The 16486-nt window shown below is 38.2% G+C and overlaps 1 protein-coding gene across 6 annotated transcripts in view; it reads left to right on the top strand.

Moving 5' to 3' along the window:
- The window catches only part of LOC5572532 (protein I'm not dead yet), a 60128-nt gene that overhangs the window by 40360 nt on the left and 3282 nt on the right, over positions 1-16486 (top strand). For 5 of the 6 annotated variants that reach the window (XM_021843011.1, XM_021843010.1, XM_001654003.2 and 2 more), the window contains exons 2-7: positions 456-577; positions 746-1262; positions 1841-1923; positions 1988-2236; positions 2328-2534; positions 2610-2707. In XM_021843011.1, coding sequence (XP_021698703.1) covers positions 537-577; positions 746-1262; positions 1841-1923; positions 1988-2236; positions 2328-2534; positions 2610-2707 — 1195 coding nt within the window. In that variant the 5' untranslated portion in view covers positions 456-536. Of the gene's footprint in view, positions 1-361; positions 383-455; positions 578-745; positions 1263-1840; positions 1924-1987; positions 2237-2327; positions 2535-2609; positions 2708-16486 lie in introns of those variants that run through there. The other variant, XM_021843012.1, reaches the window with a different exon arrangement.

Raw genomic sequence — 16486 nt, 5'->3', positions numbered from 1 at the left:
CAACACAATGTTTTCAACTAATCTCACTCCCCGCACCTACAAACATATTTTACAAATCAGTTTATGCTTACTCGATTCAAACGTTAACACTCGTTTGAAGTTCGACATCTAAACCTAATTCGACCAAAGTTCAATCCCCACACCAGTAAGTCATGTTAATTGCATTCGACACCGCATGCCAATTGAGTGCGGACCTCGGTACTGGTACTGGTATAGGTACTAGGTAGATGGATTGCTATCTGCGCATTGCCACCTTCGCCGTTCGGGATCAAATATATTTTCGACGGTCGTCTTATCAGCGCCGATTTTCGCCTTATCAGTTTCACTTTGCCCATTTCACCGTCTGCCGCACAGCAAATCTATCCCATTGTGAATTATTGATGTTAAGTCTTATTCGAACGTGAGATTTTCTAGTTGCTCTAATTTTTCCTGTTTTATTTCTCTTCTATTTGCAGAAAGTCAGTTGATTGGATGTGCCGCAACCGGCAGAGTTGTTAAATCGGCAGTTGGCGTAGTTGCGCGAATCCTATGTCAACATGACGTCCAAGTTGAACGGTATCGACGATGCCATTGGCATGTAAGTTAACTAATTCAATTCTAAGGCAGTGCGTGGTTGAAACTATTTAGTTTTACTAGTTAAAATATTTTTAAATTCGCAAAGAAAAATTGATTTTTTTTTTCGTTAATAACGGTTTCAGACACACCGTGAAGGTATTCAATCACTAATTTCTCACACTTTTTGCAGGTCACCAAAAGTGGTGGGTCCCCGAGTGGGATGCTTGTATAGGATAGTGAAGTTCATCAACGTGTATTGGCGGGCGTTGGTAGTATTTTTGGCTCCCTTCGTGGCGGCGGGAGTTTTCACGATAGATACGACACCTGCCTACCGATGTATGTACGTGGTGCTGATCATGACGATGTACTGGGTTACGGAGGCGATTCCTCTTCCGGTGACATCGATGCTGCCGATGGTTCTGTTCCCTATTCTGGGGGTGCTGGACACCGATCGAACCTGTATGATGTATATGCGTGAGACTATGCTGATGTTCATTGGCGGTATCATCATTGCCCTGGCCGTGGAGTATTGTAATCTGCACAAACGAGTGGCGCTGAAGGTTATTTCCCTGATTGGGTGCAGTCAGCGGAGGTTAAACTTCGGTTTGATTACGGTGACCATGTTCGTGTCGATGTGGATTTCGAACACGGCAGCGGTCGCCATGATGTGTCCAATCATGCAGGCCGTGTTGGAGGAACTGGAATCGGTAAGTGTGCCAATAATGTAGGTGGGTGGTATTTTTGAGTGCTTATTAATATCTACTGCTTTTGGAGCCATGAACAAATTATGTCATGCTCCGAATTACAACCAACTTCTTCAAGAATAAGAGAATATCAAAACAATTTTGAGTTTTGGGCTGTTTCCAAGGCTCAACCTATAAGCACAAACATAACACAAAATTCTATTGATCATCCAAGTAAATGATAAAAAAGCAACGTGCACACTTTTGAATATGTGTATGTAAAACAGTTCTTAAAAGAAATTTAAATTTTTAATGCCACTTTGACTTTCTTGATTTTGAACGCTTTTGCTTGAAATCCAAAAATGACTACGTATTTTATAACCAGCCTATTCTTAGTTTTGGAAAATTTTCTTGGAATCGGCACCATTTTGCCTAACCATATAAACAGTAGTTCTTTTAAGAATTTCTCTAGAAAATGTTTCCGGTAATTTTTCAATAGACTCCAGACACCGGCCTTAACTCACCCAAAGATTATTCCGTGTTTTAAATTTTTTTTTTGAAGATCGTGCACTAACACAATAATTGAATTCCTGTCTCAACAGCAAGGACTTTGTCAAATGTATGAACGACCAAAAAAGACCAGCGAAGAGGAAGGCATGCTTGGCAACGAAAAACAATCAGATGAGTAAGCAATTTAAAAATACATACCTCTTTCAGAAAATCATTCAAATTAACCATTCAATTCACAGACCACTCAAACCATCGAAAACGACCATCTGCTACTTCGTTGGAGCCGCCTACGCATCAACCCTGGGTGGCTGCGGAACCATCGTTGGATCTGGAACTAATCTCACCTTCAAGGGTATTTACGAAGGACGGTTCCCCAATGCACCTGGAATCGATTTCCCGAAGTTCATGTTCTACAACGTTCCTGGAATGTTGATCTACACTTTCCTGACGTGGGCCTACCTGCAGTGGCTGTACATGGGCATGTTCAGGTGAGCTGAATCTTCTTTGAATAATAGAACTTAGACTAAGAATCAATAAAAATCATCAACTTCATTTACATAATGTATGAATCCAAAACAGACCAAACAGCCCCGAAGCCAAGGCCGCTGAGATCGGAAAAGAGGGTGAAGCCGTTGCCCGTCGTGTCATCGAGACCCGCTACAAGGAACTGGGACCAATGTCTTCGCACGAGAAGAGTGTTGCCTTCTTGTTTGTGGTGGCCGTTGCGTTGTTCTTCATGCGTGAACCCGGATTTATCACCGGTTGGGCTGACTTGCTGCCGGGTGTGTAAGTATCGATGACGAATGTGCAGTTGCGATATTATATGTAGATGCGATGATTGAAACTGTTCTTCAATTTCAGTAAAATCAAGGATGCCACACCGGCGATGTTCATTGTGATCGTTCTCTTCATGATTCCTGCCAACTGGAGGTGTCTGAAATATTTCCGACGAAATCCCGGTAAGCTTTTTTACATATGTTTAGAATTTGTTTGGACTGTTATCAACGTTTCGTCTCGACTCTATCAGTGTCGCGCTTTGATTACGTTCTTTTGATTTTTTTTTCTAGTGAAGGTTTCTAAGTTGATTTGAATGCCTCTGCCATAGTTTGTTGACACGCTTGAATTTCTTATCGTCGAACATTGTGCGTAGACGTCGAATGTGTGTTTATAATAACTTAGAAGATCAAGGTCATCGTCGAAGCATGATTATAAACAAATACGAAAAAATCGTTTATCATGAACCTTGTTGCATTGACGCAGAGAAATATTGAAAAAAAAAAGATATGTATTCTGTTTTCGTAAATGTCGTTAATGACCTAATTCTGATTATTTGTAGTGTTCCATCAATTCTTCTATGGCATAAGCAGAGACAATTTTTTTGAAGGACACATTTTTGACAAATTTTAATGTTCATAACTGAAATTAACCCCAGTTGACGTAAAAAAAATCATAGGAAATTATGTTATGAACAAATGAACTTGACGGTAACTAACCATTAAAGGAAAAATCTTTTACTTTTTACTTTTTAATAGACAAAATATTCAAAAGTTCTTGCAATCTAATACAGATAACACGCAGGCTATGTCCTTTGACGGAGGAGCCTGTGGTACGTACGATTTGACATGTAGCTTTGGGTTATCCAAACAATGTGTTATGTAAAATTGACGATATTGAATTTTACAATCATACCTTAATACCAAACACTGTAGAATATTTTTCCTTTGTTAAGAAAAAAAAATACCATGTGAATAGCCTCCAGATTAGCTCGAGAGAATCAAATTCTTTACAAGCAAAAGATGATGAATTTTCAAACGCCTATGTCAGCATCCAAACTGTTAATTGGCGAAAATTTAATTTCCGTAGTCGAAAAAACTTTTTCGAAAAGATTACCGATGAAAGAAAGCAAGCTGATTGGAAGCTTCCCAATTTAGAAGCTTTTGCTGGATTTTCGTCCATTTTTTGAATTGGTGCCAATTATGCCAAGCGCGTTCTAAGCATTAGCCACATCGATTATTTGCACGAAATGACTTCAAATGCCATCCGGAATAAATAAAAGTGTACTAAGTAATAAAGGGATTGCTCAAAAAATTTCAAAAATTTTGTGTTAAATTGATATTACATCAATTTATCGCAATGGATTCAAGCAAATAAATTTTGGAAAAGGAGTCCTAATGTTATGGAAATTCAAAATATGAAACAAAATAACATTAATGAACTCACATTGTCTTTACGGTTCATGATTTTGGGAAAAAAGCAAGAATTAAAAAATCAAGTATCGCTGAAACGATCCTCTCTACTATGAAATTAGCAGCAGCCGTTTGCGAACATTTTAAAAAGTATGATTGAAAAATCCTAGTTATAAGTCACAAAACTTGAAGATAATACCTTACCGAACCGTTCCCTAATAAAAGCCACCCGTAAATAGTTTTACTTATTTTATTTCACTGAACAAACAATGCAAACAAACTACCTCCAGATTATCGCCAAAATTTGGTTCTCAAATAACTTTTGTTGTACCAGCTATCGCCATAGTAGTAGGTTGACCATAAGCCAACCAGATAAAAAACGGGACAGATAAAAAACAAAAACGGGACAATTTTAAAAGACATAGATTATGCGATTGTGCTACTTTTTCCTGAATGGCCCGTTTCTTTGAAGCCATTTCCCCGAATGGTCCGTTCCTTTGTAAAGCAATGCAGCTCAAAAAAGTGCAATAATAGTCTTTACTCGAGCAGGCGAAAAAGCTAAGTAATAGCAAATTTTGATATGGAGATACAAAAGTGATATTAACTTGAAAGATATAAGAGATAAAAGATCCGGAAATAATATCTAAAATTTACTCCTGGAATACTATAAGCATATCATATTTAGCTTTTATAAGATCTCACCAAAATCAGCGAGCTTTTCCTTAGATCTTCCAACCAGTGCTGGGAACGGTAATAGTAGTAGGCTTGAATTTCGCGATAATCACGTGGTTTCCCAGTACAGTAGTTCAAAAACGTGAATCTCATCGAGTAGCCTATGTTGGATGCATGAATTTTTTAAATCGTTAGTGTCATTGAAGTCTCTAAATGCGTGAAATGCAGCGGGAAATAGAACATTTTTCTACAGTAATTTTGGGTTGCCCTTAGCAACGGGTGTTTTGCAATTTTCAAGGCTGTTTGCCTACAGCAGCGATAGGCATGAGTTTCACTGGCTTCGCTGACTGCGATTGGCTTTGTTTGGCTACTGTAGAATGAATTTCAGATTTTTTCCCAACCCTGCTTCCAACATCAAATTTATGGCTCAGAAGTTCTAGGAATAAAATTTTGATATTATCTTCAGATCTTGTATCTCTTATGTCTATCAAATCAATATCTCGATTTAATGGTCAGAACTTTGCTTCTGCTCGGGTAGTGAGATAGGGTAAGTGTGCCAGTTATGGACATAGTGGTTCCCTATTTCGCCATACGTAATTGCTGTAATGTCTCAAAATTTTGAAAATTTTTGTGTGTTGTATTAGTTAGATTTAAGATATAACTTGATGTTTAAGTATTCAAAAAGATTTAAAATGTGAAAGTTATCAAAATTTAACATATGGCCAAATAGGGAACCACTATGACCATAACTGGTACACTTACCCTAGTGTTAAGTTAGAAAGATCGATAAGCTACCAAAGAAGGAGATATTTGATCAATCTCGACTAAATACATATTGCCAAAAATACATATTGTTCACCACCTTGAAATGCGAAAGGTTCTGACAATTATGAGTGTTATGACTTTTCGGAGAACTGAGCTGTTCGGGGAAACGGGGTTTTCGAGGAACTAGCTTTCTAAAAACTGGCGGGAGAACGACATTCGGGAAACCGCCATTCGAGGGAAAGTAGCAGAACCAAATTATGCAATCCCAAGCTACATGTCTGTATGATTCAATAAAAATCACTTAAGAACCTTGAAGCGCAATCTTTGATTTCCGAGAAGCAGCGTTTTTTATGTATTTCCAAAAAAAAAATCGTTGAACTTTTCAATTTTTCCAATTCAAACGTAAATTTTTCTAATATTTCGTTTCTGTTTTGAAATATCCACGTTTTAAACAGTTAATTCAATCAATTGCGGATCAGAAGTAAACACATAATTGTTCTTAATAATTTTAGGTATTTTAGAATAATTATCTTATGAAGATCCGTATTTAATCCTCCAAAATTTGGCATAAATATGAGTAAAGAAACGCAAAAAGTTAAGCAGAAGCATGTACGGATCAAGTTTAACTCTGTTTGAGAAACTAATAATTGCTTGGAAAGTAGATGAGTAAGACAATATACTCTGAAATATTTCTAAAAACTTTTTGTTATGTTTTTAATGTTATTGTTTTACTGGTGTTGGAAATTATGTGCCAATTCTCCATTTTCTAAAATACGGGACAATTCGAGCATTTTCCATAAAACGACGGGACAGCCCGTCGAGGGGATGAAAACGGTACTGTCCCGTTATATACGGTACGTATGGTCAGCCTACATAGTAGATACAACACAAATTCCAACTTTAAACGGTAAATTTGATTGCTCAACAGCTATTTTTTTCATTTGCTCTCACTAGGCAACACACATTTATCGGTTGTAGTGGTTTTACTGAATGAAAACATAAATTTGGTAACAATTTCGTTTCGTTCGGTAACGAATTTCGTTTCCCCGAATTTCATTTCCCCGAATTTCATTTCCCCGAATTCCAGTTTCCTGAATGACCCTTTTTTCCCGAATGCCATTTTTCCAAAATGACCCGTTTCCCCGAAAAATGATGCAGTTGAAACAGGTTCAGGAATAGGGTGGTAAACTAGAAAGAAAAAATAAGCAGTGAGAAAGAAATAGATGTTCGATGATACTCGAGTGAGTACGTCAAAATTCGAAAGAACCGCCAATGAGAAAGAGAAGGATTCATATCAGATGACCGGGTCATTTGCCACCTTGAAATGTATGAAATTATGATCATTATGAACGAAAAAGCTCAAAAACTTGATATGCAGTTTGAAAGTGCGCGCAATTTAAATTTAGGACTTACTCGTCCAATTGAAAATCAAGTTACTCAGGAGTTCGAAAATATTCTCAATCAAGAGAACGTTTTCGAAAATGCCTGGAAGACTGATTTGGAAGAAGTGAGAACTATTATTAAAAAATTCAAAAATATGAGAACTCTTGGCGATGATGGAATTTTCTACATCCTCATCAAGAAACTTCCAGAAAGTAGCTTATCATTTTTAGTTGATATATTTAACAAATGTTTTCAATTAGCATATTTTCCTGACAAATGGATAAATGCTAAGATTGTTCCAATTTTAAAACCAGACAAAAATCCTGCATAAGCTTCTAGCTATCGTCCTTTCAGTTTACTTTCCTCCATCAGTAAACTTTTTGAAAAGGTTATTTTGAACAGAATGATGGCCCACATCAACGAAAATTCAATTTTTGCCAATGAACAGTTCGGATTCCGCCATGGACGTTCGACCACTCATCAACTTTTACGTGTAACAAATTTGATCCGTTCCAACAAATCTGGAGGCTATTCTACTGGTCTTGCTCTTCTAGACATAGAAAAAGCATTCGACAGTGTTTGGCATGAAGGTTTGATTGTAAAATTAAAAATCTTTAATTTTCCAACATACATTGTAAGAATAATTCAAAGTTATCTGTCAAATCGTACTCTTCAGGTTAATTATCAGAACTCCAGATCTGATAGACTTCCTGTAAGAGCTGGTGTTCCTCAAGGCAGCATTTTGGGACCAATATTGTACAATATTTTAACATCTGACTTACCTGAGTTACCTCAGGGATGTCAAAAATCCCTGTTTGCGGATGACACAGGCCTCTCCGCCAAAGGACGAAGTCTGCGTGTCATCTGTAATCGATTGCAAAAAAAGTTTGGATATTTTTTCTTCATACTTGCAAAAATGGAAGATTTCTCCTAATGCTTCCAAAACTCAACTAATAATATTCCCACATAAACCAAAAGCTCTTTATTTGAAACCTTCAAGTAGACATGTTGTCACGATGAGAGGGGTTCCAGTAAATTGGTCAGATAAAGTTAAGTATCTAGGGCTCATGCTAGATAAGAATTTAACTTTCAAAAATCACATTGAGGGCACTCAAGCCAAATGTAACAAATATGTAAAATGTCTCTATCCCCTTATTAATAGATTAATAATCGAAACTTTGTCTTAAGAACAAGCTTTTGATATTCAAACAAATTTTCAGGCCAGCCCTGTTGTATGCTGTACCAATATGGACTAGCTGTTGTAATACCAGGAAGAAAGCTCTGCAGAGAATTAAAAATAAAATTTTGAAAATGATTCTGAAGCTTCCTTCCTGGTATAGTACCAATGAGTTACTTAGAATATCTAATATTGAAACATTGGAACAAATGTCAAATAAAATAATTAATAATTTTAGGCAAAAATCGTTACAATCTTCTATTGCCACGATTAATGCGTTATATGTTTAAGTTAAGTTAGGTTAAGTATATTCAAAATGTTTTTTTTTTCTCTTATGAGCAGGTGAAATCGACTCACCTGTAAAAAATCTGAACTGCTACGGAAAATGAAATGTAATATGTTGTTAACAAAATGTTAATAAAATCTTAGATTTGTTTTACCAAATTAGGATGATAGTGTTGTCTAATAACACAGAACACCTAGATATAAGAAATAATGAATGTAATGTTTGGAATAATACTAAAAAAAATGATCATTATGAGCGCCATAAACTTTTCGAGGAAATGGGCTATCAGGAGGAACATTTGGGCAACTGGCAATACACTTTTTTGTAGATTTCTTTGAAAAGAAGCACTGGTTTTGGCCAGCCTAAGAGATAATATTAAAAAAAAAAATGCTTGGACAGCCCTTATGTACAACTATTTTATAACTTTCTTGACTAGAATAACTGTTTATTTGATTTTGAATAACTTTCAGATTTTCCCACCAAAATTTTGTGAGTGGTCTTTAAAGAAAATAAGATTACGATGTGGCACATTGATTCAAAATTTTGGTCAATCCAATGCTAAGAAAATTAGCCATGTTGTTTTAGTGCTTTTCTTTGAAAAATTTTAAACTTTAAGTAAAAATTTAGTGAACAAAATTTAAAAAAAAAAAATACCTGCAAAGTAAAAATTGCCTTCTGAATGCGCCATGGCGAGTTTCAATTGGATGTGTAATTACAGAGATATGGACAAAACACTTTTGTATGTGTTTTGGAGAGTCAACCCAAACTTTTGCACGGGAGTGTACATAACACGAAATGTTCCATGGTAATTTTCTGTATAAAACGATATATAAACCACAATGTAATATGTCAGTATGGCCAAAACTGGTGCTTCTAGCTTATTACTTTTCTTTCAAAAATAGCCAAAGTCTCTTTTCTCGAAGTTTCAAAGATATACATGGAAATAGTACGAAATACCATGACCCCACAGTTATGGATCAAATAGTGTGGAGTCCAACCTATAAAATTCAATAAAACGTCATGGAAAACGTAAAATTGTAATTTAAAAGCACGAATCGAATCGCTTCAAATTGGAACTTCGGTTAGTAAACTGTTTTGAGTGTAATATTTACAAAGGATTGCATAAAAATTAAAAATTGTATCGGTTCCTGAAAACCATATTATGGATCAATTTTCATATTGTGGATCAAATTGTGACATATTACGGATCAGTGCGCAAAATCAAGAGATTTTCAACTCAATGCATCTGTATTGCATGGTATGGCAAATGTTAACAATGTGTCATATATTATTGCCAAAAATAGCTGTGTTAGAGCTGGAAACAAGGGTAAAATACCCTTTTTATTGTGATACTGCATTGTAGTAACTGAGACATGAACTGTTTGCGCTCCACACCAAGTTTTCCACCCATTTTTGTCTGCTAAAAAATGAAATTTATAAACCATGATGTTTTATTAGTTTTATCCTTAGTGCTTTTGTCTGAAAATGACGAATTCAATGCATAAAATAGCAGAAATCTACATTATTTGGAAGTGATCCATAACCGTGGTAAACAATCATTTCCTGGTCCATATTATGGATCACTAGTTATAAGTGCTAATATTCGGTATTTAGAATAAAAATGCAAGTAAAATGTTTTCCAAAGATGAATTCATACTAAATCGAAGCGAACGAGCATAAAACATGCTATAACATTTGAATTTTACCACCTGTGGGAGCTTATGAATGCTGACGGCACTTCTTACAGGAAACGACCATATCATGATAGCTGTGTGCTACCAACTAAACATTTGTCAAATACACCGTTATTTAGCGGTTGAATGTTGTGCTTAACATTACAAATGGTAGGAGACAAATAGTATAACATGGGAAAAATATGTTTTACGTCAACGTTTATGTTTTGAGCGAGTTATCCGATGTTGAACGCCAAAGTGATCCGTCACTGTGGGTGATCCGTAACTGTGTGGGCATGGTATCAACAATCAATCACGGCGGTTAATGCGATTAGTTGAGGGTGATTTTCTTTACCCAGTAGAGAGCTAAGAAATAATAAAACTTTAAAATTTCAAACTAAATGTCAATTTTTAACAACTGTAATAATCATTTTAAGTCTTTAACTGTAAACTTAAGTCTTAAATGTAAATGACCTATTCAAGTTCCATTGCAGTACACGATTTTTCGTTTTATACATTACGGGAGTAAAATTTTGTTAGCGGCGATAATTACTTTTGGACGCCATATTGGATTTTTTTATTCGCGTCTTCTGAATATGGTTGCTACGACAAAAAGTAAATAGAGTAAATCTCTTAATCCACAGTATCCTTCTTCGAGAAAGTGGCTTTCAACTGCTGCCAAACGAAAGGTCTTTCAATTAAATGTATATCACCTGATGAGATCAAAAACGAAATAAATGATTTAGTTGCATTTTTCCCAGTTGAAGTAATCAGAACGGAAAAGGGGCTGTAATCAAATAGCCATTTTAAAGATGTTTGAGAATCTCCTCTTAGTCTCAATCTCCTCCACTCCGTACTCGTGGACTTTTATCCATACATTTTCTTAGAATTTGTATGGACCTTGGCCATTTTATCCCATTTTTACGCCTCTGAAATACAAACAACTGGATGCTTTCGCCACGCTCTAGGAATGGATGAGACCTTTTTAATTTCTGTATTTCTGATCGGACAAACCGTCTCTTATCTCTATTGTAGTAATGCGAAAAAAGTGTATCTTTCGCGGCAAATTTGGAAATCTGATAAGAACTCAAGCCTTTTCGACACACGTTGCTGTGCAAATGTCACAATTCTTCTTATATAAATTTGTCAACCATTTATGGTCGGTGTTAAGTCAAGGTATCAGGTATCAGAAGGCCGGCTCCAAAGGCACGTTCCCCACCAGTTGGGAGATTTGTGCCATCGCCATATTTGAGCCTATTTCATCATCTACCCGATGGGAGAGGAAAGGGAAGGGAAAGATGGGAGGAAATAGGAGTGGGGTCCCTTGAAGAGGGAAAATCGCATAAGCGAAATGAGAGCATGTAGCTCCATACCACAATGGGTTCGAACAGCGCCCTAAAAAGGGCACTGCAAAACGCATGAGCGTAAAGAGAGCCTATAGCTCATTACCCCAGCGGGTTAAGAATAACAGAATGTCCTGAAGATTCAGGCTTCTGAATTCAGTTTCACTTAATAAGTGTTTACCAAGTAATTGGAATCGCATTTGCGCAAAAACTGGACAGTTACATATCAGGTGATACGAAGTTCCATAATCGGAGTCACAACTATCACACACAAATGAGTCAACACGCTGAATATTTGCCATGTGATAGTTGAGTCGGCAGTGGCCTGTCGACGCTCTGACCAAGAGACTGCAATTCTGCTTTGACAGATTTATTAAATACTTCGCCACCCTTGGAGATGGCTCAGAAATGTACAATTTTGTTTGACACCATGACTCCAAACTATTCCAATATTGCTTGTGCTGAGTTGCCGCCCAAGAATTTATCTGAAGCTTCACCCAGCACTTCGAAATTGGAATAGCCGGCTCAGGGCCAATGAAGTCATGCGATGCTCCATCGCGAGCTAGCTCATCAGCCAATTCATTTCCAGCGATGGAAGAATGGCCAGGTACCCATACAAGGTTTACAGAGTTGACTGAATTCAGTTCCTCAATTTGAGTTCGACATGCGATAACAAGCTTCGACCTTGAGTTGGCCGAAGCGAGAGCTTTTATAGCAGCCTGACTATCTGAACAGAAGTATATGACTTTACCCATTACGCGCTGTTGAAGTGCTGATTGCACTCCACACATAAGGGCAAATATTTCCGCCTGAAAAACGGTGCAGTTTCTACCAAGTGAGTAAAACTGATTCAGCCTTAGCTCACGAGAATATACTCCTGCACCAGCTCTACCTTCAAGAAGGGAGCCATCAGTGTAACATACTATATTGTTTGATATACTTCTTTCCAAATAGCCAGACGTCCACTCTTCCCGTGAAGGGAATTGTGTGATAAATGTTCTGTAAGGAAAGTTACAAGCAATTGTGAGATCACTTGGAGCAAGGACAATTTTGTCCCAATTCTCCAAAAGTGGAAACAACGAAGTGTGTGTAGATCTACGATTCACTGGATTTTTCTCCAGTAGATCCAGTACCCATAAACGGTAAGAGCAAGAAAGTGCTTCTTGTTTAAGATATATGTGTAGTGGCGCAACGTCGAAAATGGCCTCAAGCGCTGCTGTGGGAGTTGTAGAGAACGCACCAGACATCGCCATCAAGCACATCCTTTGGAGATGGCCCAATTTTGATTGGATTGTTCTCACTTCGCCCTTTTGCCACCACACAAGACATCCATATGCCAATATTGGTCGAACAACTGTTGTGTAAATCCATTTGATATATTTGGGTTTGAGGCCCCAAGTTTTACCAAAGGTTCGCCGGCATTGACCGAAGGCCATGCAAGCTTTTTTGACTCTGAAATCAATGTGAGGTGTCCATGAAAGTTTGGAATCTAAAATAACTCCGACATACTTTACTTGATCAGTCACATTAATCTCAGTGCCAAAAAGACGTAAAGGTCGAATTCCATCGCGGTTTCGTCTTTCCGTAAAAAGAACAATAGATGTTTTATTCGGGTTAACCGAAAGGCCATATTGGCGACACCAACTCTCGACTACCTGAAGAGCACTTTGCATCAGGTCGAATAGGGTGCTTATGCACATACCAACTATCAGAGCTAGATAGTCGTCGGCAAATCCATAAGTTGGAAAACCGCAATTATTGAGTTGCCTCAATAGCGTATCTGCTACGAGATTCCACAAAAGTGGTGACAAGACTCCCCCTTGGGGGCATCCGCAAACACTCAATTTTCGAATCGCTGCTTGACGCAATGTCGAGAAGAGATGTCGGTTTTTGAGCATTTGATGAATCCAATTGGTAATCATTGTAGGTAGCCCATGGTTTTGTGCGGCTTCCAATATGGCATCGAAAGACACGTTATCAAAGGCACCCTCAATATCCAAGAAAACACCCAAGCACGATTGCTTCTGAGCGAATGCTTTCTCGATATCGTATACAACTTTGTGTAAAAGAGTCACAGTGGACTTTCCAGATTGGTAAGCATGTTGATTCACATGAAGAGGCATGTTTGCCAAATAAACATCACGGATGTGATGATCGATAATGCGTTCCAGACATTTCAGAAGAAAAGAGGTCAGACTGATTGGTCTAAAACTCTTCGCTTCTTCATACGACGCACGTCCTCCTTTCGGGATAAACTTTACAGTAATATCACGCCAGGATCTGGGAATATACCCGGTAGCAAAACTGCTTACAAGTAGCTTTTTCAAAACATGTTTGATAAAGTCAAATCCCTTTTGGAGCAGAACAGGATAAATCCCATCCGCTCCTGGAGATTTGAAAGGAGCAAAACTATTAAGTGCCCATTGAATCGATTCAGTAGTTATGATACTGCGAGCCGAGGCCAGAGACTCGTAACTACATGAAAAGACATTTGGTTCATCCGTAGATGCTATGTCCACACATCCGGGGAAGTGTGTATTGAATAAACATTCTAAAACTTCTTCATCGGAAGAAGTAAAGTCACCATTAGGTAAGCGAATTTCGTTCACTTGGAAATCCTTAGACTTTGCAAGGATTTTATTCAGCCGACTGACTTCACTCAAACTGGAAACATTTGTACAAAGGTTTTTCCAGCCGGATCGTTCAGCAGAACAAAGAGCCTTCTTGTAAGCCTTGCGAGCCGACTTGAACGACTCTGATCCAGCTGAACGGCGTCTGTTCCAACTCCTTCTACATTGCTTCCTGAGTCTAGTCAGATCGGAATTCCACCATGGGGTCCCTCTTGTAGTCTTTACAGACCGCAGAGGACATGCTTCTTCAAAAGCTTCCATAATGTAGGATGTTGTAGTTTCAACGGCATCATCCAGATCACTCGGATTTTCAATGGACGGAGAATATCCATGAAATTTGGTCGCAACCAATTCAATGTAGAGTTCCCAGTTTGTTGATCGGGGATTCCTAAAACGCAAAGTCTGCGCAGTTACATTTGAATGTTCAAAGAAGATGTAGCGATGATCAGATAATGATTCCTCATCTGATACATGCCAATTCGTCAACTCGTGACTGATTCTATTCGAGCAGAGCGTTATGTCTAACACATCTTCTCTATTAGAAACCATGAAGGTTGGGCGATTGCCTATGTTAAGTAATCCAAGGTCTGTACTACTTAAGTATTCCATCAGATTGGAGCCTCTCAAATTTATATCTGAGCTGCCCCAGATGATGTGATGAGCATTGGCATCACTGCCCACAATCAGCGGAAGGCCTTTTGTTACGCAGTGTACGACAACTCGTTTGAAGTCATCCGTTGGGGATGGTTCATCATGTGGTAAATATACCGAACAATAGACGTATTTCCTGTTAAGGTCACCAACAGAAACATCGATTGTGACAGCACATACATCTCTGGTAGTTAACTCAGAAATGAGTGTAGCAACGATTGCTTTATTAACGAGCACGCATGCGCGGGGCATGGAGCGCGAGTTTGCCGTTTCAAGTTTGCTGAAAGTAGCAAAAACTGGGTCCACAAGGTTACCTAGATAGAAGTTCCCTCTACGAAAGTAGGGTTCTTGAACTAGCGCTACTTGGGCTGCACCATTTTGCATGAGTCTGCAAAGATTGATCGTTGCTGTTCTTTTATGATGAAGATTGATCTGAGCTAACCTAACCGTAGCCACTACCCAAACTAGGCAGGATTAAGCTTTTTGCAATCTCAGCACGAAAAAGACCAGCAACGAAAAAACCAGATCGGTATCTATTTAAAGTCGCCAAAGGCGAAAGAGCACAGAATACACTGTGTAAAACGCATAATGCGAATCCATATAGGTGATAATTTAAATTAAATGTCAACATATTCATAATCCCACCCTTATTAAGCCTCAGGATAGAAACTGAAGAAGGGCAGCCGATTACCTCGGAGAAACACAAGGTCACCTGCACCATTGCTCCGGGTAGCACAGGAAGGACTCAATACTGTGGAGGGCGCCCTGGTACCCCACAGGCTCCGTTTGCGGTTAGGTTTTATTTAGACCCCCCTAACCATTCATTCCTAGGCACGGTACGCATCACACCATAAATTAGGGGTCACCTGTGAGGTGGACTTTTACCACCGGAACAGGCAGTCCGTAGTGTTAATTCTTAGCCAGTTGAAACAACCGCTACCGACACTACGCGGCTATCTAGGCTGCCCGGGAAAAGGAGGTTAATATTGATGATTAACTCCTGACGTGCCCAAGCAGCCAATAACTTATCTTTTATCCATACATTTTCTTAGAATTTGTATGGACCTTGGCCATTTTATCCCATTTTTACGCCTCTGAAATGCGACCAAGTGCAAACAACTGGATGCTTTCGAATGGATGAGACCTTTTTAATTTCTGTATTTCTGTTCGGACAAAGCGTCTCTTATCTCCATTGTAGCAATGCGAAAAAAGTGTATCTTTCGCGGCAAATTTGGAAATCTGATAAGAACTCAAGCCTTTTCGACACACGTTGCTGTGCAAATGTCACAATTCTTCTTATATAAATTTGTCAACCATTTATGGTCGGTGTTAAGTCAAAGTGGACCAAGTACAAAACATGGAAAAATTGGATTATTCTGCCATTAGATGCAAAATTACCTTACCTCCTTTGCACCTTGATCAGATTTGATGAATGTTGTAAATTGCGAGAGATATGTAACAAATTTACTCTGGATGATCAATAAAAATCGATAAGAGTATACAGTCAGAGTGGACCAAGTGCTTCTTACCACAACAACGAAAAGGATCTGCGCGCTAAGGAGTTCGAGGAAATGCTAGACATTCCAAGTGATAGCTAAATATTTTCGGCATGGAATGAGTCTTCTTTTCATCCATCAATAGAAATTCGTGTATTCATATAAGATGCATCTGATTTTGGTTCCTGGATGCTTGGATAGTTGGACAGAGATTGCAACAAATTCTGTGCAGACAGTGTGGACCAAGTGTCAAAAACCAATGAACTGATTGATTATTGCGTTTTTTAAGTCCATTCCAGAGCCCGATAGAAGATTTTGGTAGTTATATGGTGTCTGTATGGAATATTCTAGAACCTGCTTTTTGGACAAGTTTTTTTTGGCCGGTACTCAAGATTTTCACTTGGTCCACGCTGATTGTACGCATTTTGGATTATTTCCGGCCTTCAATGCCCTGACCCAACAAAACTTTAGTTTTC

Source organism: Aedes aegypti, chromosome 2 (assembly GCF_002204515.2).
Source record: "Aedes aegypti strain LVP_AGWG chromosome 2, AaegL5.0 Primary Assembly, whole genome shotgun sequence".
Lineage (NCBI taxonomy): Eukaryota > Metazoa > Arthropoda > Insecta > Diptera > Culicidae > Aedes > Aedes aegypti.
Note: the sequence above shows the minus strand (reverse complement) of the source record. Positions and strands in the feature narration are given on the sequence as shown.